This window comes from Schistocerca nitens, chromosome 1 (genome assembly GCF_023898315.1).
Source record: "Schistocerca nitens isolate TAMUIC-IGC-003100 chromosome 1, iqSchNite1.1, whole genome shotgun sequence".
Classification (NCBI taxonomy): Eukaryota; Metazoa; Arthropoda; class Insecta; order Orthoptera; family Acrididae; genus Schistocerca; species Schistocerca nitens.
In genome coordinates, this window is record NC_064614.1 from 186,376,592 (window position 1) to 186,401,472 (window position 24,881).

The 24,881-nt window shown below is 39.6% G+C and overlaps 1 protein-coding gene across 5 annotated transcripts in view; it reads left to right on the top strand.

The window, feature by feature from the left end:
* The window catches only part of LOC126244977 (uncharacterized), a 118,298-nt gene extending 94,922 nt beyond the window's left edge, over window positions 1-23,376 (top strand). For 4 of the 5 annotated variants that reach the window (XM_049948283.1, XM_049948284.1, XM_049948280.1 and 1 more), the window contains exons 11-13: window positions 13,452-13,562; window positions 13,639-13,837; window positions 21,232-23,376. In XM_049948283.1, the coding sequence (XP_049804240.1) occupies window positions 13,452-13,562; window positions 13,639-13,837; window positions 21,232-22,663 (1,742 nt within the window). In that variant the 3' untranslated portion in view covers window positions 22,664-23,376. The remainder of the gene's footprint in view (window positions 1-13,451; window positions 13,563-13,638; window positions 13,838-21,231) is intronic. The other variant, XM_049948282.1, reaches the window with a different exon arrangement.
* Window positions 23,377-24,881: the final 1,505 nt, after the last annotated feature.

Here is a 24,881-nt window from a genome sequence, read left to right on the forward strand (position 1 = left end):
AAGTCACGAAGAAAGATGTCTAACCATGGCAGTAAATTGGTGACATCCTAGAATGCCTGAAAGGAGCAAGTATTTCTCAGCTATAGGCATTCAGTTGGGCTACTGGCAGATTGAAGTTGATGAGGCTCACTCGGAAGAGACTGCTGTCATAACTCCTGATGGGCTCAGAGTTCAAAGCTATGCTGTTAGGACTATTCAGAACTTCGGCCACCTTTCAATATATGATGGACAACCTGCTTCAACCAGTGACATGCTATTTGAGTGCTCGTTTGTTCGTGCATAATCCACAGTGCTCATATGGTGTTTTACCATGGGCTGCTTGTTCTGTCTTCCCTCCATTCCAGATTTGAAAGTATACCCGTGGTCTAGGGGTAGCGTCTTTGATTCATAATCAAAACGTCTTCGGTCCCGGGTTCGATCACCGCCACTGCCTAAATTTTGATAAATAATCAGCATTGGCGGCCGAAGACTTCCGGCATAAGAAGTCAGCCTCATTCTGCCAACGGCCTTGTCAAAGAGGGCGGAGGAGCGGATAGAGGTTCAGGGCACTCTCTTGTTCTAGGGGTGGGAAATTGCCCCTAAAGGCGGAAGAATCAGCAATGATCAACGACATGAGGATGCAGAAGGCAATGGAAACAACTGCATTAAAGGCACGTAGTGTGTATCCACAGGACATGTGGCCTGTAATTGAAGAAGTGTCATGATGATCTCTCCATTGGTAAAAGATTCCGGAATAGTCCCCCATTCGGATCTCCAGGAGGGGACTGCCAAGGGGGAGGTTACCATGAGAAAAAGATTGAATAATCAACTAAAGGATAACGTTCTACGAGTCGGGCGTGGAATGTCAGAAGCTTGAACGTGGTAGGGAAACTAGAAAATCTGAAAAGGGAAATGCAAAGGCCCAATCTAGATATAGTAGGGGTCAGTGAAGTGAAGTGCAAGGAAGACAAGGACTTCCAGTCAGATGAGTATCGGGTAACATCCACAGTAGCAGAAAATGGTATAACAGGTGTAGGATTCGTTATGAATAGGAAGGTAGGGCAGAGGGTGTCTTACTGTGAACAGTTCCGTGACCGGGTTGTTCTAATCAGAATCGACAGTAGACCAACACCGACAACGATAGTTCAGGTATACATGCCGACGTCACAAGCTGAAGATGAACAGATAGAGAAAGTGTATGAGGATATTGAAAGGGTAATGCAGTATGTAAAGGGGGACGAAAATCTAATAGTCATGGACGACTGGAATGCAGTTGTAGGGGAAGGAGTAGAAGAAAAGGTTACAGGAGAATATGGGCTTGGGACAAGGAATGAAAGAGGAGAAAGACTAATTGAGTTCTGTAACAAGTTTCAGCTAGTAATAGTGAATACCCTGTTCAAGAATCACAAGAGGGGGAGGTATACTTGGAAAAGGCCGGGAGATACGGGAAGATTTCAATTAGATTACATCATGGTCAGACAGAGATTCCGAAATCAGATACTGGACTGTAAGGCGTACCCAGGAGCAGATATAGACTCAGATCACAATATAGTAGTGATGAAGAGTAGGCTGAAGTTCAAGACATTAGTCAGGAAGAATCAATAAGCAAAGAAGTGGGATATGGAAGTACTAAAGAATGACGAGATACGTTTGAAGTTCTCTAACGCTATAGATACAGCAATAAGGAATAGCGCAGTAGGCAGTACAGTTGAAGAGGAATGGACATCTCTAAAAAGGGCCATCACAGAAGTTGGGAAGGAAAACATAGGTACAAAGAAGGTAGCTGCGAAGAAACCATGGGTAACAGAAGAAATACTTCAGTTGATTGATGAAAGGAGAAAGTACAAACTTGTTCCGGGAAAATCAGGAATACAGAAATACAAGTCGCTGAGGAATGAAATAAATAGGAAGTGCAGGGAAGTTAAGACGAAATGGCTGCAGGAAAAATGTGAAGACATTGAAAAAGATATGATTGTCGGGAGGACAGACTCAGCATACAGGAAAGTCAAAGCAACCTTTGGTGACATTAAAAGCAACGGTGGTAACATTAAGAGTGCAACGGGAATTCCACTGTTAAATGCAGAGGAGAGAGCAGATAGGTGGAAACAATACATTGAAAGCCTCTTTGAGGGTGAAGATTTGTCTGATGTGATAGAAGAAGAAACAGGAGTCGATTTAGAAGAGATAGGGGATCCAGTATTAGAATCGGAATTTAAAAGAGCTTTGGAGGACTTATGGTCAAATAAGGCAGAAGGGATAGATAACATTCCATCAGAATTTCTAAAATCATTGGGGGAAGTGGCAACAAAACGACTATTCATGTTGGTGTGTAGAATATATGAGTCTGGCGACATACCATCTGACTTTCGGAAAAGCATCATCCACACAATTCCGAAGACGGCAAGAGCTGACAAGTGCAAGAATTATCGCTTAACAGCTCATGCATCGAAGCTGCTTACAAGAATAATATACAGAACAATGGAAAAGAAAATTGAGAATGCGCTAGGTGACGATCAGTTTGGCTTTAGGAAAAGTAAAGGGATGAGAGAGGCAATTCTGACATTACGGCTAATAATGGAAGCAAGGCTAAAGAAAAATCAAGACACTTTCATAGGATTTTTCGACCTGGAAAAAGCATTCAACAATATAAAATGGTGCAAGCTGTTCGTGATTCTGAAAAAAGTAGGGGTCAGCTATAGGGAGAAACGGGTCATATACAATATGTACAACAACCAAGAGGGAATAATAAGAGTGGACGATCAAGAACGAAGTGCTCGTATTAAGAAGGGTGTAAGACAAGGCTGTAGCCTTTCGCCCCTATTCTTCAATCTGTACATCGAGGAAGCAATGATGGAAATAAAAGAAAGGTTCAGGAGTGGAATTAAAATACAAGGTGAAAGGATATCAATGATACGATTCGCTGATGACATTGCTATCCTGAGTGAAAGTGAAGAAGAATTAAATGATCTGCTGAATGGAATGAACAGTCTAATGAGTACACAGTATGGTTTGAGAGTAAATCGGAGAAAGACGAAGGTAATGAGAAGTAGTAGAAATGAGAACAGCGAGAAACTTAACATCAGGATTGATGGTCACGAAGTCAATGAAGTTAAGGAATTCTGCTACCTAGGCAGTAAAATAACCAATGACGGACGGAGCAAGGAGGACATCAAAAGCAGACTCACTATGGCAAAAAAGGCATTTCTGGCCAAGAGAAGTCTACTAATATCAAATACCGGCCTTAATTTGAGGAAGAAATTTCTGAGGATGTACGTCTGGAGTACAGCATTGTATGGTAGTGAAACATGGACTGTGGGAAAACTGGAAGAGAAGAGAATCGAAGCATTTGAGATGTGGTGCTATAGACGAATGTTGAAAATTAGGTGGACTGATAAGGTAAGGAATGAGGAGGTTCTATGCAGAATTGGAGAGGAAAGGAATATGTGGAAAACACTGATAAGGAGAAGGGACAGGATGATAGGACATCTGCTAAGACATGAGGGAATGACTTCCATGGTACTAGAGGGAGCTGTAGAGGGCAAAAACTGTAGAGGAAGACAGAGATTGGAATACGTCAAGCAAATAATTGAGGACGTAGGTTGCAAGTGCTACTCTGAGATGAAGAGGTTGGCACAGGAAAGAAATTCGTGGTGGGTCGCATCAAACCAGTCAGTAGACTGATGACCAAAAAAACAGAAAAACAAAAACAGATAAAGAAAAAAAAGAAAAAAAAATGTCTTTGCTATCTGGATGGTATTGCCATTTTTTTGAAGACATCTGAAGAACATCTAAGCTACCTGACAACCATGTTGAAATGTGTTCAGACTGCAGGTCTCCACATGAGTCAGAAAAACTGACTTTCCATCACCCAAGAAATAAAAATCCTGGGGCATATAGTGAATTGTGATTGAGTCTCTCCCAATCCAGAGAAAATGAGAGCAGTCACAGATTTTCATACTGCTCAGCCCATTCATGATGTGAGAAGTTTCCCTGGAATGTCGTCGTATTATGCACAATTCATAAATTACTTCTGTACCAAAGCATTCCTCTTGCAAGGACTACTGCAGGTAGATGCCAAAGTTTCCTGAAAAAAGCACAATAAAGATCTTTACTTGTCATTAAGGAAGTACTTGCATCTTCTCCAGTTAAAATGCTGAGACAGAACTTCACACTGACATTGATGGTTTTTGGATGGGGAAGTTCCGGTACAAATACAGGAAGATGCTGAAATGGTGACAGCTTATGCTTCCAGAGTACTTCCCAAGACTAAGACGAACTACTCTACAACTGAGAAAGAGTACCTTGCAGTTGTCTGGGCTATCATTAAATTCCAGCAGTTGACAAATCACCATTCTCTGTACTAGCTTACTAGCCTGAAGAATCCGTTATGTTGACTGATAAGATAAGCATTGAGGCTTCAGAAGCACAATGATGTCACAGTGTTTTACAAAAGTGGACGCAAACATATGGATGCTGGCTGACTTTCAAGGAATGCTTTGCAGAACACAGCGGCAGGAGTGAAATCTCAGTCATCAGGACATTAAAAGACATTTCTGCTGAGCAGAGGAAAGTTCCATTACTGCTGACAACTACTGAAACCTTGAAAACAAGAGGAGGAACCAACAAAAGGAGAATTCCAATTAATAAATGGTGCCTTTTACTAGAGGAACTATGAACTGATGGGGCGGAAATGGTTGCTCATTGTCCCAGAATACCTATGGGCAAGTATCCTGAATTATTTCCATGACGCTCCAACATTTAATCATGTGGGATTTGTGAAGACTCCAGGTATCAGTGGCCAGCTTGTTATCAATTTGTTACACACCATGTAACCCACTGTAAGGAATGCCAATGTTGGAAGCACATGCCACAGTTACCTCTGAGGCATATGGTACCAATCCCACAGGCAGCAGAGCCATTCCACTAAACTGGAGACAGCTTCTTCGGGAGATTTCCAACATCAGCAAATGAAAATTGTAGATAATAGTCTGCACTGACTACCTCACCCACTATGCTGTCACCAAAGCTGTGCCAACTGCTGAAGCTCCATATATTGCAAAGTTCCTTGTATAAAACATTATTCTGAAGCACAGAGCACACTGTGTGATGATCTCTGTTCATGGAAAAGTTTTCCATTTGAAACTGTTCCCAGAGGTAAATTCACATTGTGACATCACTCATAGAGTGAAAAGTGCCTGTGATCCACAGATGAATGACCTCACAGAACACATTGCAAAGACGGTGGCAGATATGCTCTTGATGTATGTTGATGTCAAATGGAGAGATTGGGATACAGTACTGCCCATTGTGACATTTGCTTACAACATAGTGAAGCAAGACACTATAGGCTTTACACCATTCTTTCTGCTCCATGGTCATAAGGTTGAATTAACAATGGATACTCTGTTCCCATTTCAACCAGGCCAATACTTAATGCTGGCTATGTGAAACATCTCATCACCAGGATCAGGTAAGCAAGACAGCTGATGCACTTATGGACCCTGGCTGCCCAGCAAGGAGACTGGGAATACTATAATGTAAAGTACCAGCCAGTGATATGCAGCCTGGGAAACTTGTTATGGACTTTTATGTGACTATCAGAAAAGTTACTGAAGTGCTACTTTGGGCTACATAATATCCTTTGTCACATGTTGGGCATCACTGGGACGTACTGGGATGAGATGGGGGTGCAGGGTGGGGTGAAGGATGGAGAGAGGTGGGAGACAATGAGGTGATTGGGAGGGAAGCATTTAACGGCTCATGGGAAAGTGGGAAGCCATCTGTGGGCTAGCTAGGGGTGCAGGTAGAGGGTGCAGATAGCAGACAGCTGGGCATGTGATTTCATAGACTAGTCTCACCCCACTGCACCCCGCACCCCCATCTCACCCCAACGCACTCACCGTGGACCAGGAAAGAGTTGGCAATCAACTGAGCACAATGCAGGGCTGTCTCAGGCATAAGCTAGCAAAGCTCTGTACCTTTTGTTTCTGCACCTATTGACAATGCAGCACTTCTGCCTTTAGGTGAGTCATCTCCTTTATTCATAAATTATTCATATTTCTCAACCTGAACTTTCCATGCATTAAAATAGGAAGTTGAGGATTTTGACCCTTCACCAAGAAGACAAAAGCTGAGAAGTATCATTCATTTCCATATGAAGCCCTACTGCATTCCAGAGGTGTATATTGATGATCGGAGTTTCAAGGACATTTGGCAATTGTGAAGCTTCAATGGGAGGGGCTATCTTCAATGCTCACCATAGCAAAGAAGATGTAACAAAACAAGCAGAAATCAGGGATCTTTCAGTTCCACCATACAGAGGACCACTTTCAGTTCCACCATACAGAGGACCATTAACAGAATCTAGAACCAGGGTACTGTAGTTGGCTTCAGTGAGCATTTCTGAAACAGTGGATCACTTTTCTCCAGGAGAAGGTCCAACATCAAAACCTGTGCTGCATGCTGTGTGGTGTAGGTCTTAGCACTGCTGGCTGACATGCTGTGGGTCACCAGTTCACATCCAACCTCCAGATATTATTTGTTATGTAGCATTATCATTTCTAGAAGGTTCTTGAAACAACTCTTGTTTATAATGTTTATATATTCTGTAATTTTCTGTGTTTGTATAAAAACCAGTATTTTCAAATATTTGATGTCTGTGCAAATAACTGTAATCTCCAATATTACTCTCACATATGTGCTGTTGGACTGGCCATTTGAGGCAGTTGTCTGAGAACGTGTTCATTATTATGTCACGTCTGTTTACTGACATTACTAGTAATGTACGAGGATGAGTCAAATGAAAACCTTAAATATTTTTTAAAAATATTACGAGGGCAGTTCAATAAGTAATGCAACACATTTTTTTTCTCGGCCAATTTTGGTTGAAAAAACCGGAAATTTCTTGTGGAATATTTTCAAACATTCCCGCTTCGTCTCGTATAGTTTCATTGACTTCCGACAGGTGGCAGCGCTGTACGGAGCTGTTAAAATGGCGTCTGTAACGGATGTGCGTTGCAAACAACGGGCAGTGATCGAGTTTCTTTTGGCGGAAAACCAGGGCATCTCAGATATTCATAGGCGCTTGCAGAATGTCTACGGTGATCTGGCAGTGGACAAAAGCACGGTGAGTCATTGGGCAAAGCGTGTGTCATCATCGCCGCAAGGTCAAGCAAGATTGTCTGATCTCCCGCGTGCAGGCCGGCCGTGCACAGCTGTGACTCCTGCAATGGCGGAGCGTGCGAACACACTCGTTCGAGATGATCGACGGATCACCATCAAACAACTCAGTGCTCAACTTGACATCTCTGTTGGTAGTGCTGTCACAATTGTTCACCAGTTGGGATATTCAAAGGTTTGTTCCCGCTGGGTCCCTCGTTGTCTAACCGAACACCATAAAGAGCAAAGGAGAACCATCTGTGCAGAATTGCTTGCTCGTCACGTGGCTGAGGGTGACAATTTCTTGTCAAAGATTGTTACAGGTGATGAAACATGGGTTCATCAGTTCGAACCTGAAACAAAACGGCAATCAATGGAGTGGCGCCACACCCACTCCCCTACCAAGAAAAAGTTTAAAGCCATACCCTCAGCCGGTAAAGTCATGGTTACAGTCTTCTGGGACGCTGAAGGGGTTATCCTGTTCTATGTCCTTCCCCATGGTCAAACGATCAACTCTGAAGTGTATTGTGCTACTCTTCAGAAATTGAAGAAACAACTTCAGCGTGTTCGTAGGCACAAAAATCTGAACGAACTTGTCCTTCTTCATGACAACGCAAGACCTCACACAAGTCTTCGTACCCGAGAGGAGCTCACAAAACTTCAGTGGACTGTTCTTCCTCATGCACCCTACAGCCCCGATCTCGCACCGTCGGATTTCCATATGTTTGGCCCAATGAAGGACGCAATCCGTGGGACGCACTACGCGGATGATGAAGAAGTTATTGATGCAGTACGACGTTGGCTCCGACATCAACCAGTGGAATGGTACCGTGCAGGCATACAGGCCCTCATTTCAAGGTGGCGTAAGGCTGTAGCATTGAATGGAGATTACGTTGAAAAATAGTGTTGTGTAGCTAAAAGATTGGGGAATAACCTGGTGTATTTCAATGGTGAATAAAACAACCCCTGTTTCAGAAAAAAAATGTGTTGCATTACTTATTGAACTGCCCTCGTATTTATTGTGCAGAAGTGGTACAAAGCTGTATCACTTTTCAACATAATCTCCCTCACGTTCAATGCAAGTCCTCCAGCGCTTACAAAGTGCATAAATTCCTTTAGAAAAAATTCTTTTGGTAGTCCATGCAACCACTCATGCACCAAGTGGCATACCTCTTCATAAGAATGGAACTTCTTTCCTCCCATTGCGTCTTTGAATGGTCCAAACATATGGAAATCACTTGGTGATGAGGAATGGCACCATTCCTTGCTCGCTCTCTTCATTTCTGTTTGGTGGACGTGAACCCAGGTTTTGTCCCCAGTAACGATTCTTGCAAGGAAGACATCACCTTCTCGTTCAAAGCACCGAAGAAGTTCTTCACAAGCATCAACATGTCTTTCTCTCATTTCAGGAGTCAGCTGCCATGGTACCCATCTTGCAAACACTTTGTGAAACTGTAGCACATCATGCATAATGTGGTATGCTGACCCATGACTAATTTGTAAACATGCTGCAATGTCATTCAGTGTCATTCAGTGGTTTTCCTTCACTATGGCTTCAATTGCTGCAATGTTCTGTGGAGTCACAACTCATTGTGCCTGACCTGGGCAAGGAGCATCTTCCACTGAAGTCACACCATTTGTGAACTTCCTACTCCATTCGTAGACTTTCTGCTGTGACAAACATGCATCATGACCATGAACTTTCATTCGTCGATGAATTTCAATAGGTTTCACACCTTCCCTATGCAAAAATCAAATAACAGAACGCTGTTCTTTCCTGGTGCAAGTCACAAGTGGGGCGGCCAACTTTATACTGATACTGCTACGGTATCTGTGCATCTGCACTATGCTGCCACCTACACCTACACGCCATTCTACACGCTGCTTGTAGCATGCTTACCAACTTCCAGGATAACAGTGCAAAATTTCGATTTGTTATTACAAATTTAAGGTTTTCATTTGACTCACCCTCATACATGTAGCTTTCCCAGTTGAGACTAGGCAAATTAAAGTCTTGGTCTACATGTACCATATGCTTGGTGTATTTTGGTGCTATTGATTTTAGGCATTTTTGAATGAATATGTGATCAATGCACCTAAATCTGGCATATGCCAGAAATATCTAATTCACTAGATGTGCTTGATGCTGTAAACACTCCACCTTAATGGGACTCTAATAATCATCTTAACAATAAATGATCTATGTGTTGATATTTCTTTGCTTTCTACTTCAGACTATATCCTGCTATAAGTAATCGGTATTATGTGATTGTGATTGTTTTATTAGAAAGGGGCAAGTTCTGGAACTTTATCACAAACATTGTGATAGTTAACAACTACTGTTTTAGTATTTTGAATATTCATATTTGATATCCAGAAAGATTTAATAACTGGTTTCTCAAGCGGCATTTTTTGTCCATGAATTTGATGTTTGCCGTAAGCTCGTAGTAGTAGTAATGTAAATGTAATAACACTGTTCTTCTATACTATTTGCTAACAATAAGTAATTTCACTGTATTGTTCATAAATAAAAAGTATTTACTTGACTTATTTCTGCATCCCAGACAACCCTCACTGTAGGACTCATGGAATAAAATTAATGTACTGTAATAGTCAGAACAATGCTCCAAGGCAACAGCTTTGCTACGTTTCCACAAGTGAGGCTAGCTGTCATCACAATTTCTGCCAATCTGTGGAAATAACTGAGGATATACTTAGATCCTACGCAGACGTTGTCATTTGTGGCCCCCTGAGTAACAATCTCCTCCCATGATGGTGTTTCCCTCTTATAAGTCGTTATCCACTTCTTGTTCAAGCTGCCTACAACAAAAAGTCACATATTTCCCCTCTGTGGGTGCCTGGATTTTGACTATAAAGGCTGCTTCTCAAGCAGAAGAGGCAATGTCTACAACTTTGTCTGATTGTCAGTAGGAGACATAGCTTCACACCTATTCATTCAATGTTTCGCATTTGTCTTTTGACCATTTGTCACATGAGAAGTTTCGTACAAGGTAGTTCCTGACTTTGGACAACCCACCAGCTACAATCAGTTGAGTGTATAGTACAAGATTTAGTGTGGACTATATCAGCAAAAGAGCATTCATAAACTCCAAGAGATATTTTCAACAACAGGGGACTGGCCTTCCACCTTTTGATGCATAAGTTGAATGATGATGTAAATGCTTTGATGCCGTTGTAGTCATGCCATGAAGTAAAAATGTTTCCATATTTTGTGACAGCACTTGCCACAGGTCTTCATGACTATAACCACAAGTTTCATGCACTGGCTGTATCTGCAACAGTAGTCAGCCATGAGTTCTTTCATTTAGTAGTGCCAGTGCATTTCTTTGTAAACGATATCCCATGTACAGCTAAATTACGCAATCCAGTCGTATTAATGTGACCACTGCCTACGTTCAAAATCAATGCGCGATAACAGCTCCAGACAGTGGGTGGCAGCACCAGCAGTACAAGGTATATACACTGATCAGCCAGAACATTATGAACACTGACCTGCTATTGATATAAACCTATCCAGGCAATAGCAGCATCACCTGGCAAAGGAACAACTTTTAGTCAGACACATGCACAATGCACGTAGTTGCAGTGAGCAAGCTGTCCATGTGTAGAATGGAGAAGGTCCGTGATCAATCTAGTTTGACCGAGGGCAGATTGAGATGGCCCGGAGGCTCAGCACAAGCGTTTTAGAAACTGCACGACTTGTTGGGTGTTCGAGGAGTGTTGTGGTGACTGTCATCAATACATGGCAAAACTGATGTGAAACCCTTTCCAGACTTTGTGAGTTGGGTGGCCACCACTCATTACAGATGTCAGACAGACTGGTAAATCAGGACAGGCGGTAAATTGTGACAGAACTAACATCAGACTTTAATGCTGGGCAGAGTACAAGTGTGTCTGAGCATACAGTGAACCGAACACTCCTAACAATGGGCCTCCGCAGCTAATACCAAGACATCGGCAACTAGGACTGAAATTGGCACATCATTATTGACAGAGCATTGCATGGTCTGATGAATCCTGATACCTTCTCCATCATGCCAATGAGAGATTGCGCATCCTTAGTATTCCAGGAGAACAGCTCCTTGACACCAGTACTGCAGGAAGGAGACATGTTAGCAGCAGTTCCATTATGTTCAAAGGAACATTCATATGGGTGTTCATGTGTCCAGTGGAGCTCATGCAAGGCACCATGGTTGCAGACAATGTACACCCCTTCATGATGATCATGTTTTCTGTCAGCAATGGCATTTTTCAGCAAGATAATGTGCCATATGACAAGGCCAGGAGTGTGGTGAAGTGGTTTGAGGAACACAGTGTCAAGCTCCTATTGACGTGCTGGCCCCCCAACTCACCAGATCTGAACCCAATTAAACACATGTGGGATGTGACTGAATGTGGCGTCAGAACTCATTGCCTCACTCCCCAGAATTTGCGGGCGTTAGATGACTTGCATGTAGAGATGTGGTACCAACTCCCTCCAGCACCTACCAAGACTCATTGCTTCTGTGCCATGACAAGTCACCATGTTTGTTATCTTATCTTTGCTAAAGATGGACATACCAGCTATTAGGTAGGTGGTCATAATGTTCTGGCTGATCAGTGTAACGTGTGTGCCATCAACCAAAAGGACAATGCAACATGTCGAACAGATCACAGTTTATGTGCATGGTTCAAAGAGCACCAGAATGAGTCTCCATTATAATAGTACACCTTGAAGCATCAGATGACTGAAAGTCATGGCCACCAAACTCCCTGGATTTAAAGCCAGTCTAGTATCTGTGGGACCACCACGATCAGGCTGTTCACACCATGGATCCTCAACTGGGACACCTAGCACAGTTGGCCATGGCACTGGAGTCAATATGTCTCCATGTTTGGTTTGGGAAATGGGAAGAGTTACAGAAAAGTGGCTCAGAAGCCCAGGTCAGGGAGACTTACAGCGAAAAATGAGAAGGTAAGACTGATTGTTGGTGCCTGTACTGTATGAGATTTGAAAATTTGAAAACCTGAGAACTTAAAGGTGGAAGATAGTAAGAGTGGAAAGCTAAGTGCATTATGCATGACAGGCAGGTGTGTGGGGAAGGGGAAGATGGGGGGGGGGGGGGGTTGGAGGTGAATTAGACAAGCAGGTACAAATTGGGGGGGGGGGGCAAAGAAAAGGACTTAAGCACATCTCATCTTGTGAAGTCAGTTTCCACCAGTGGAGTTCTGAGAAACTGCTATCAGGAGGGAGAAATGACATGGTATGTGTGATGAAACAGGCACCGAGGTCACAACTGTCATGTTATAGAGCATGCTGTACAACAGGATATTGAGAGTTGCCAGTGTACACCCTCTTGCTAGGCCCATTCATCCTAACTGATAACTTGCTGGTAGTCGTAGCAATGTAGAAGGCCGTACAGAGTTTACATACTGTCTTGTACCAACATGTGTTGTTTCATAGATGGCACTCCCTTTGACAGATAATTTTCGCTAATTACAGGGCTAGTGTAGGTGGTGGCAGTTGGGTGCATCGGGCAAGTCTTACAGTGGGGGTGGTTTCTACCTTTTGAACATCTCTTGATTTTTGAAACCATTTATCTATACATTGTTAATGAGATGTGAAGCAATACGTGACTGCTAATAGCAATAAAATATGAGAGAGGAGGATGATGTTTCTTACTTGGTCTTTTATAACAAACATTATGAATTACTCTTAAATTTTTTGACTTCAAAAACTCAGATTCATCTTTGTATATGTGAAGAAGAGAGAAACTGGCTTGTCATGCATGCAAAGTTACAGATGCAATCATTCTTGCACATCAGATCTGTCTCAGCATCCCAATCATCACATCTGATGTCACCATTCTGAAATTTATAGCTGCATCTTGAGTATTCCATCAAATTCAAAATGACAATGTTTATCAGAACCTCACTCTCAACATTTAACTTTAAAAATATAAATTTTGTAACCTGCATTACTATTCTTCATATGTAATGAGTAATTCCATATTGAAGATTGTAAAAACATGCAAAGGAAAAAGAAATTTAGAAGATGACTTCCAATATGTCATACACTTGAGAAAGATAAAGGCCTTGAGCACAATAAGCAGTGAATATTTATCCAGTTTTCATTCATCAGTCCTTTTTTTCCTCCTTCATCAAGGGTGATAGAAGAACTTCATGTATGTTTTTTGTCTGTACTCAATCCCCCCATAACTGAAAATGAGGTAATTGCTTTCAGAACCAATAAATCATTGAGATGGCATTTTACATTGCTTAGGAATCTATTTTCTTTCTCTGTTTCTTTTCAGGTTTAATTCTGTTAATTGCTGCTTTAATAATTTTACTATATCGAATGGGAGCAAGAGCACGTCAACAAAGAGAACTACAAAATCATTTGCAAACTATCAGTGAACTTCTCGGTATGTACACCCTTCATATATAAATGTTTATTCCTCAATTTTTTTCTTTATGATCGTTCATTACCCAGCTTAGTAGATCATGAATTTAATGCAGATGGTGCACGTGTTGAGGAGATTGTGCCAGATGATCCACCAGTTTATGAAGCTCCTCCAGATTATGATGATGTTATAAAGGTCTTCCCAGAATTAACACGTAGTCAGCGCCATAAAAGGAAACGTGAGTCTCACCAGCAGGATTCCAGCCCTCACAGCAGATCAACAAGTGGTGAAGCATCGTAAGTATCAAATGTTCTCTCAAGATCAATATCTGAAAAATAAGAATCATAGTTTCATAAAAAATTGCATAATGAGTGTTAAGTTAATTAACTGCTCACAGTTCTTCATAATGAAAGGACTTGTTGCCTTTAATAACAGCATAGGACCATGCATGTACTATGAGGGTAATCCCAAAAGCAATGTCTCCAAAGCCCTGGGGCCACAGGGAAATTGCTTGTGTGGCTGTTGGACACACTAATTTTCTGCTTGCTCCTTCCATTGTCTACAGAAACCACCACACATCTGCTGGAGCTTTCAATCTTAGCTTGGCAGCCAGTTGTAATGGAGCTCCATGGAGCTCCAATTAGCCACTACCAACAGGTGTGTTAGCACAGTTATTCAGTTTTTGAGTGTGAAAGGTGTTAAATTAATCAACACTCATTGACAGTTGATAGAAGTGTATGGAGAGTTGTGTATGGGTGTCAAAAATGTTTGCAAGTGGTGCAGATAATTTTCAGGTGATTGTACTAAAATTCAGGATGAGGAAAAAAGTGGGAGATCGCCAGCTCTCAAAGAGACAATCACAAAAGTAGAGAAAATCATGCCTCAAGATTGGCAGATCACTCTTGATGAGCTCTGAAATGTTGCCGATGCTTCTCAAAGCACCATTCACTGGACTTTGGCTGAAGTGTTAAAATTTTGGAAGGTGTGTGCAAGATGGGTCCCAAGAATGCTGACAGAAGACCACAAATGGCAATACTTTAAAACTTCCCACAAATGTCATCAAAGTTACGTAGATGAAGAGGACAACCTTTTGGATCCACTACTCACCGGTGATAAAATCTGGGCTTACCACTTCACACCTGAGACCTAACAACAGTCATGTGACCGGTGGAATTCCGATTCATTCAAGCCACAAAAATTAAAAAGAACTCAGTCTGCTGTAAAGTCATAGCAACTGTGTTTTGGGATTGAAAGGGGATATTGTTTGTCAACTTCACAATTCCTGGGGCAACAATAAATGCCAACAGGTACTGTCAGACTTTTAAAAACTCAGACATGTGATTCAGAACTGAAGAAGTGGAATGTTGAGTAAGAGCATAAGCCTTCGCCACGACATTTTTTCATCCCCCTCATCGCCTGTAAAACCGTGGATCTTCTGCAACAGTTTGGATGGGACATCATCACCCATCCATGCTACAGTTGGGACTTAGCACCCAATGACTACCACTTGTTTCCAAAGTTGAAAAAACATTGGCTGGAAGGCACTTCAGTGGTGACGACAAGGTAAAAGATGAGGTCCGACACTTCTTCGGTAGCATGGCAATGGGCTCGTATGACATAGGCATACAAAAACTTCTGCAGCATTTACAAAAATGCATCACTCAAAATGGCAATTATGTGCAAAATTAGCGAAGTGTTCAAGCTTCAAAACTATGTACAATTTATAGTAAATAAATGTTCCTTCTTCTTTTTTTTTTTTTTTAATTTGAGACCTTACTTTTGGGATCACCCTCCTACAAAGGCAAACACAAATAGCATGCTCTTTATAACCTTAAAGAAAGTCAAAAATTCAGAGTTGCCTGTGTGTATAAATGTATGGATATCTAACAAGGAGACCAAACAGCAATCAGATTTTTGTATTTCTTTGTATTTTGGCAAGTGATGTTTAGAATTCAAATATCACTGTCCCAAAGCAGTTCAATGAAACTCTCAAGATTCTTCAGAAAATCTACAATGAAATTTTCTGAGCATCTTTAATTCCCTAAAACAACAGGCTTTTGAAATGGCCTCTGTGACTCTGTGGTAGAAAGCTCGCATGCCTATAATGATTTTACGTATAATTTTAATAAGCTTTATAAAAGATTGATAATTAATAATTTATATTTTCAATGAAAACTGGATTTTCATGTGTGATATGTAATTAGAACTAAGAAGACGAGCATCTTTTCTTTTTTTTCTAAAAAAAAAGAAGACATTTTAATGGAAATAAATCAAAATTTTTTTATATATGTGGTGTCTCTTCTTCCTGATATGTTCGAAAGAACAGACACTACATATACAAAACTAAGGGGAGGACAGCCAACGATCTCTTCAGTGTAGATGCACACCAGGTTGAAACTTTTACAGGAACCAGTGAAATGCCATAGTAATGAGAATATTGGATAGGGGCACTACATTAGTGGTTTGTGGAGAAGTTGAGAATTTGGGTCTGATGGGAAACAGGCGGTGGTTGTCTGTGCAGTTGCATTACCACTGAGTCTGGATGCCTTAGTGATCAGGGCATCTACCTAGTAAGCAGGAGATCTGAGTTCAAATACCAGACCAAACAAATTTTCACTTTTGCCATTGAGTTAAAGAAATATCCATTCACAGCCAGTGTCTGTAATTCCTGTGTGTCTTAATTCATAGTGGTTGCTGGATCAAAATGCTGTTTGTTCTTTTGAACATGTCCAAAAGACTGGCACCACATATATCAAATTAAGGTGAGATAGCCAATGATCTCTTCAGTGTGGATGCACACCAGGCTTAAAAAATTAATGACCGAAACAAGAGCTGATCTAGTGGTCCAGCAATGACCAGTCTCAAGTGATACGAATAGTTTTTCTTCATCATTATTCATTTCACATTCCCAGAATTGCGTGTAGAACATGCACTTTTGTTTCAAAATCACTGGCTTGGAATCAAACCCAGTCCAGCCATGTGGCAGGCAAGCATTCTACTATAGAGCCACACAGACTGATGAAAAATCCCTTTAGCTTTAGGAGATTAAAGATGCACAGAAAACTTCAAAGTCTCTTTTCTTTAGAGTTTTTGAGAGTTACATTGAACTGCTTTGACCAAATGGTATTTGAGTTATGAATTTCACGAACCGTAAATATAAAAAAATTGCAAAAATCTATGTGTCGTGTGACATCCTTGTAAGTAAAAAATGGAAGATTCATATGGTATTGTTGGCTTTCACACCAAAGAGTTGTTCAACTGCCAAACTGGAAAGGATTTCTTCCTTAACACGTGCTGACAACTTTCCATTGTAATGGATGAAAGCTGAGAATGTAAGGCACAGACTACATACTGCTTGTGGCAAACAATTACATATGGTATCATTATGCTATTGTAGATGTGTTAAGATAGAGAAGCTCCAGCAGAATGATGAATGACAAAGAGACTAAGGACTTAAAGAAAATAACTGTATTCTTGCAAATTGGTCCTCCTGAGTTCTACATCATTTTCATACCTTTATTTTTAGAAACAAATCTATACCAAACTATGCTGTCAAATCTACAAAATAAATATATTTGTAAATAATGACTCTTTAATGTTGGAGCACAGTAAAAAGTCACCAAAATATTCCATAAAAGAAAGGAAACTGGTTCTAGATGAAATACCTGGCATCTGTGACACTCTCACAAACAACAGAGGAGAAACCAAAGGCACCATAGAAAACCACACAAAATGGCACAAAACTGGTTTTCAAATTTTATATAAAGAAGGCAATCCACTGCAAGACTGCCACAGGATAATCTTGTCATAGTAATAACCCACAGCAAAACCATGCCTGCAAGGCCTTCTCTTCAGATACTTAGGAGACATTATTGGACCATCAGGTTCAGACTAATGAAGAAAGTATCTGGTAACTCCCAAAACCAGCTTGTTCAAATAGAATCACTACACCAAACAATCCATATGCATGAAGGCACTATACACACAGACAAGCTACTAGGAGCACCGTGTGCGGTGAATTTTACCAAAACGAAAATTCACTTAAGATCTGAGGTGTCAGTTCGTGAACTTCATCTATGCTGTTGTTCAGGTAATTTGGAATTCTTACTCAGCCAGGCCACTATATACACTTCATCATGAGAATCATTGTTGACAGTATGGTCGAATTAAAAATAAACTAACATTCATTCAATAATCACTTCATTTGCTCATGGATAAAACTTCCTTAAGCAATGTGCAGAAAAGTGTGCATTATTTAGCAGGCTTAATTTTCAATAGGCTTACAGCAGAGCTGAAGAAAACTGAGTGATAAATCTCAAGTCTTTAAATCTAGGTTGAAAGTTTCCTTCTGACACACCCCTTGTAGTCTGTACATTATTTGCTTGCAGCAGTTGAGAACTTCTATCTGTAAGATGTCTTTTTTTTTTTTTTTTTTTTTTTGCATACTCTCCCACAATTTTGAATGGTTTATTAATTATTTAGTTTCTTCTTTCTATAAATTTTCTAATCGTAATTCTCTGAACTATGTACCGACTCACCCTATGACCAAGTAGTATTGGCTCACACGGTCCCACAGAAACTGATAAATGGGACTATGCAAGTGAGATAGAACTGCTGACAAAGCCACCCTTCAGGAGGCAAAATTCTTAATATTAATGATAGACATATAAAGAGCAAGAAACTATCCTAATTTTTGGAACTATTAGTTCCTTCCTCAGGGAGACGAAGTTCATAGTTTGGGGAAGGTTAAAAAGGAATGGCAAGTCAGTCTGACTCCAGATGAGAGGGACCGCACCTGTAATGAGGACAAGAGAAGGTGAAGGTGAAGTGGAAGGCAACAGATAAACTAAAACTAAATAAATACAGAAACAGGAAAGGAAAATCCTTATAAGCATTTTCAAAAGTGAACAAAGAAAGTTGAAATTGATCTCAGACAACTAGACACACGAACAGATGACATGAGTGATCCGTTAAAATTCAGGAATACCATCCACAGACACAAATGTGAACCATAACATAAGACAAAAAAAGACAGGATGTAAGTGGGCTGAAGATAAAAAGAAACAACACAGTGAATACATCAACAGAATTTCTGAATATATAAAGAAATCATTATAAATGAATTCATGTTAATTTTCTTTAGCAGGGTATGCTCAATAGTAATAGCAATAATAATAATAATAATGGTTTAAGAAAGAACCAGTACAAATTTTTTTGGAAAAGGGGTAAGGGCACTAACAAGTAATCAGAATGATTACATTACGTATTTTTTAACTTCACATAACATTTAAAAATCTGCATCACCTTCAAAATATGTCCTGTAGGCTTAATACACTTATCCCAAGTTTTAGTCATTGATGAAGCACCCTATGTTTTGGTCATTGATGAAACAATTTTTAAGTGATGCCACCTACCACCTTCAGAAATTTTCTCTCTCCTATTCTATGCCCCCAAACCACTTGTCCTTTAGGTCGCTTTTCATTCTAAGGAGCAGGAAAAAGTGTGTGTCTGGTTAATTGCGATTTATTGTGAGAAAACAAATGTGGATTTGTTGTATATATTGGGTCTCATGTAGTTTGCTTCCTTCTTTTATTGTGACTAAACAGTCTTCCACTGTCTTGACTATTATTTGGTTTCGGTCAGACTGATCGCTCCCGCTACTGGTTTCCCTGATAGAAGAATAAATGATCACTGTCTTGACTATTATTTGGTTTCGGTCAGACTGATCGTTCCTGCTACTGGTTTCCCTGATAGAAGAGTAAATGATCATCTTAGTTGTACCATATTAGTTACAGAAATTGAGATACAATGTATTATTGTAACTTTATGTATATAGACTGAAGCAGTCAGTGAAAATTTGTACCAGAGCTGGGAATTGAACCTGGGTCTCCTGCTTACTAAGCAGGTGTGTTAGCCACTAAGCCACCTCGACACAGTATAATCCACCTGGACACAGAGGTTCACAAAACTGCACGGATTATCCTGGCATGCCTCTCTCGTCAATCCAAATTCTCACTAACACCCCCATCTACTTTATATTTCCCCTTACACATGAATAGAACTGCTAAGGCTCTCCATGTTCTGGACTAGCACCTCAGCATCAAACGTAAATGTGGGGTCCAGCTTGAAACCCAGGTGTAAGTACTTATACAAATGAAATGACGCAATTTCAGAGACTTGATTGGTCTCATATGGATATGATTTTATGTATATAGACTGAAGGATCAAGGAGGGAGGCATGCGGGGGTAATGGCTGCAGTTGTGTGAACTATTTTTCTGAGGTGGGTTAGTGGCTAACATACCTGCCTAGTAAGCAGGAGACCCAGGTTCAATTCCTGACCTTGGTAGAAATTTTCACTCGCCACTTCAGTCTATATAGACAAAATTATATCTGTAAAGTCTCTGAAATTGTGTCATTTCGTTATTGTAATTGTTTCCATTAAGTACTGTTATGACGTTAGTTGTACACGTCCATAATCCATAACAAATCTTTTATTTCTCTACAAAGAATAAATAAATAAATAAATAAATAAATGACAAAAAATAACATGTCTGTAACTAAGTGGAATACTGACTAGATTGAACATTTGTCAAGTGACCCATAAGACATATATATTTAACCACTGTGACACTTTTAGCCTTTCAATTTTACATTATCACAAATACACTATGATATGCAACAGGATAAAGAGGCAGAGAAGGAAAGAAGTTTTATTGATTGGCGACTCCATAGTGTCCTGTGCACTATGACCAGATAATGGGTATACTTGGAAGGAGAGACAGTATTGGTCGTATATTTTTGTTTATTATCGCAAAATTGATTTTCGGTCACTTAGTGACCATCTTCAGTGCTGTAATATATAACTTAAATTAGTAAGCACTGGTGTCAATAAGCTTACGGCGATCACATAGACTGACTGCCTTTGTGAGACCATAGTTACATGTAGTTTAAATTCGTATCAAAGGTCAAACATTTTACACTCTTTCAAACCTGGCAGTACCTGAAAAAAAGAGACATGTTCACCACACATATCACAGGGGAAAGAAGTATTTCATTAGAAATGAAGGACAAGGTCATTAGAGGTGGATAAATAATGCAGCAAATGGCAGGAAGAACGGAAGAGCACAATTCACTTACAGAGATAGAAAAATTAGTTACAGACACTTTGCACTAGCCAGGTTGAAACACTTGTCAGTGCATCTTCACATCTATCCTTCTAGTGGCAAACAAATAGCATATGACCATTGCAGAGAGACATTATTCACAGCAGCAATATTGGGCATAAACTGTGGCATTTCATCCATACATTAATTCCTAGAAGTTCTTGTACCTCCTGCAGATGATACGTTCACCAAAGGATTTTATACATCTCAAAGTAACAAACTGTAGCATCACACATTTCCTAAAATTTTATAGCAACCAAAATGAATTAAAAATCATGTTATTTACAACTGTAACTGGAAAAGTGCTCAACTACAACACTGATTTAATCTCCATTATGCATTATGTGAATTAAGTTAGTTTTGTAACAGTTATCTGATGTGTAGGTCACACTGCTCAAGTCAAGACTAGCTATTTTCCATTGCTTATGTTGTTCTACTTGTATGAATTTTGATTATCAGTATATTTTAATAGATTTGAGACACAGATGTCCTGCATTAATTTCAGTTACAATGCCTTGACTTTTAGGGCAGATGTAAGAGCTGGCCGAGACCTTCATCCAGGAATAACGTACACCACTACCTCTGAAATACCACAGCAGAGATATATTACTGGCTCTGCACCTGGTCTACTGTTGCTCCCAAGTGACAGTCAGTTCCATTTAGTGACACCAGCAATAACAAGTCGTAGTTGCCAAACTACTCCAATACCTGATTCACCTCCACCATCTTATGTTGCTACAATCAGTGCAGAAAGAAGCAGATGTAATGAGGTACCAAATGGAAATTTATTACTGACCTCCTATAATGTTCCTCAGCTTCCTCCTCCTATTACTCCTGAAATAACTGCAGGAGAAGGAACATCCTCCGGAGTTAATAAAAGACGAAAGAGGACAAGAGAATCCTGGATGCTATTTAAAGATGAAGGCAGTACCAGTGCTAACTCATCAGATATAGAATGTAATAGCCATCAACATCATAATGAGTCTACAGATGGTAGCAGTACTCAAAGTACACCTTATTTCCATCAGCAATCACCTTCAAGCCTTGAGCTAGTACAGCAGTACTCACAGTCATCATCAGATGAATCTGATGACAATACATATCAGACTACCAACGGTGACTCATTACAGGTTCCTAGATCCAACATTCTAACAATAAGGCAACCTTCAACAGAGACTTCATCAAGTTCCCAAGGACACTCAACAGAAACAGGTTTAATAATACAAAAATTCCAACAGTATGGGCATCTGAGAACTAACAGTGCAGATCACAATTCAAATCCATATATCCAGCAAATGTCAGCAACCAGTTCACTTCCAGGAAGAGAATTTGAGTCGTGCCAGTCACTGTCTGCTGTTGGTGGTCAGTGGGTTGCTCAAAACTTGCAGACAGGTGAGCAGAGATCTCTTCCACAGAGTCTCAGTGGTCATTATTTCTTCGACAAGATTGTTGTCACAGAAAGAGATCCTCACATTATGCTACGTAATCAATATGATCAGCAATTCAAATCTCGAGCAAAGAGCAAGTCAGAACGTATTAATAGACAAGTATCCACACAGCACTACCTAAAACCTAAAGGAAAGGGACAGGAACGAGATTCTCATGCTGAAAAGAATCTCTGCTCCTGTGAAGGAGCATGTGGATGTTACATTGTAGATAGCATGTTGCAAAAAAGGACACACAACATGAATGGCCATGTACGGAGCTTGTCAGCAGAATTTCCTCGAATTGCAAATGAAGAAGCTACATCATCATCATCAACAACAGGAGCAGCAGCCGCAACAACATCAGAAGCAAATAAAGCCACACCAAATGGCTTAGAGGAAAAGAATATCAATGGAACAGAACTTCTGAGGGACTCTGATATGGTTACAAGCATTAGAAACTGCAGCTCACCTGAGGCTCAAGATTTCTTTTCAAACACTCTCATCATTGGTGGAAAACCTGACGTACTTTAGGTATGCAACAAATCATCTTTTAGAATCATGTTATGTTAATGCTCACTGTAACACATTTGTTTGTTAATACCGGGTAACACATGGTTTTTAAAACACATTTGATGTCTTGCTTTTGTTGCTAATGCTAACTATTACTTTCAAAGAGAATGTGACCATAGGTAGTTATGTGCTCTTGCTACACAAATAATATTGTGGCTATAGTTCTTTGATGAATATATTGAATATATGGGCTTAATGTTTCCATGCGTCATATGAGTAAATAAGAAACTATTGTCATTCTTAACTTAAAAGGATATATGTTCCTGTATGATTTCCCTGTATATTAACTGTGTCATTATTAGTGCACTTAAGAAATAAACTGATAGTTGTTGACAGTTCCTTTGAAATCAATTGCTGTAAGTGCTGAGACTATAACATTTAATGTTAGTAGAGTAAGATGTGATTTGATTATTTCAATAATTACAGAGCTACTTAAAGATTAAAGATGATTCATGTATAGAAAAAAAAAAAAAATATCGTGATGTTAAACATTTTCTCAGTCTCACACAATAATAGCAAGCTGTAATGTACTACCATGCTTACTACTATTGCATTACTCTACAGCAGCCATCTCTTAATACTGTTTCATTCTCTTGAAGTAACTGAGATACGATATTGTTATAAAAGTTAATTTTGGTGATACTTGAATAAAATTTATTCTGTCCTTTGCATTATACCTGAAGAAATTATTCTTAATTGTTACTATTAGTCAACTGTCAAGGTTATTTTTTATGCATATGTTTAAAAATGGCAAGCCAGGTTGAGATCAAGTCAAGAAGAGTTTTCTGCACAGTCAGCTTTTATTGATTACCTTCCCTTATTACTTGACAACATTTTAAACTCTAATTTTTAAGGGTACACTGCAACCGGATTTTTCATAAATAAAAAAGTTAGGGAATAGCACTGACATGACTCTCCCTAGGAAAATTACGTCTGAAGTATTGAACAGTGATAGTATTCTATTTTTTTATTCAAACTATTATGTCTTTCATAAAAAAGGTAAATAATGGAATAATATAGGATGTTGCAGTGATCTTTCTTGTTAGTAAAGAGAAGAACACTGCAACATTTCAGTGGCTCAAAGTGATTGGAGTTTCTACGAACATGCATACAGTGGAGAGTTTTGTTTCTTATTAATGCAATTTTTATAAGCTATAATGTTCATTTCTGCACTTTTGTATTAAATTGCCTGTTTTAAAAACACATGTTATTTATTTTATATTTAATCACATAACAAACATTTGGTGCTGACCTCTTGTTAATTAATCCATGATAATTGCTTATAATTTACCACTATAAATTTCCTTTGACATTAGTTTCTTAGTCCCAAGCAAAATATTTAATGTTCCATCCTAGACTGATTAAACCATTTCTGTTGATTTCTTACTTTTTCTTGGTTATTTTTAGAAATAGATAATAAACGTTTTTTAGCACTCAAAAAAGTTAACACACTTGAAAGAGTAAAAATCAAACAATTATTTTTCTCAGTATCAGGGCTGAGGTAGGCCTAAGAGTCAGAATTATGCTTGAAATGCCTACTTCACAACTAATGGAAATCTGTGCCAGAGTGGGAATTGAATATTTATTTCCTGCTTTTTGCAAGCTGTTGTCCTGATGCTACATGAGCATATCTCCAGGCCCGACTCAAATGTTCATTGTCACTTTACAAACAGTAAAGCCAGATATTCTCCCAGAGAGTATTTGAGAATAGCACTACAACATACTCACTACACTGAGGGGGATGACAGCATTTTTGAAAGGTTTTCATTGATATCCTATATGTCAAGGCATCTTCATTTTTTCATCCCACTGATCCATTCATTTCATTTGAGTAAATCTAATACAACTTTTTTTCCTCATAATTAATGTAGCTATCATCTGTGGCAATAATTTTTGTATAAAATATGTGTCTCTTAATTAATATAGCTATCAACTGTGGAAATAATTTGTGTGTAAGGTATGTGAAATTACATCATGACTTGGACTGCTTTGCTTCAATCCATTCATTTGCAGTTTATTTAGCAGGCTGGGAGGGATCATTATAAAAGAGAAACTTCAAAGACTGCTGGATATTGAATGTGGAAGTTGGAAATTTGAGGTGTAAAACTGGAATAATATAAGATGAACTCACCTCCCAGCCAAGGTCCTGGATAGTTACTTTCATCATTCTAGTAGCCCA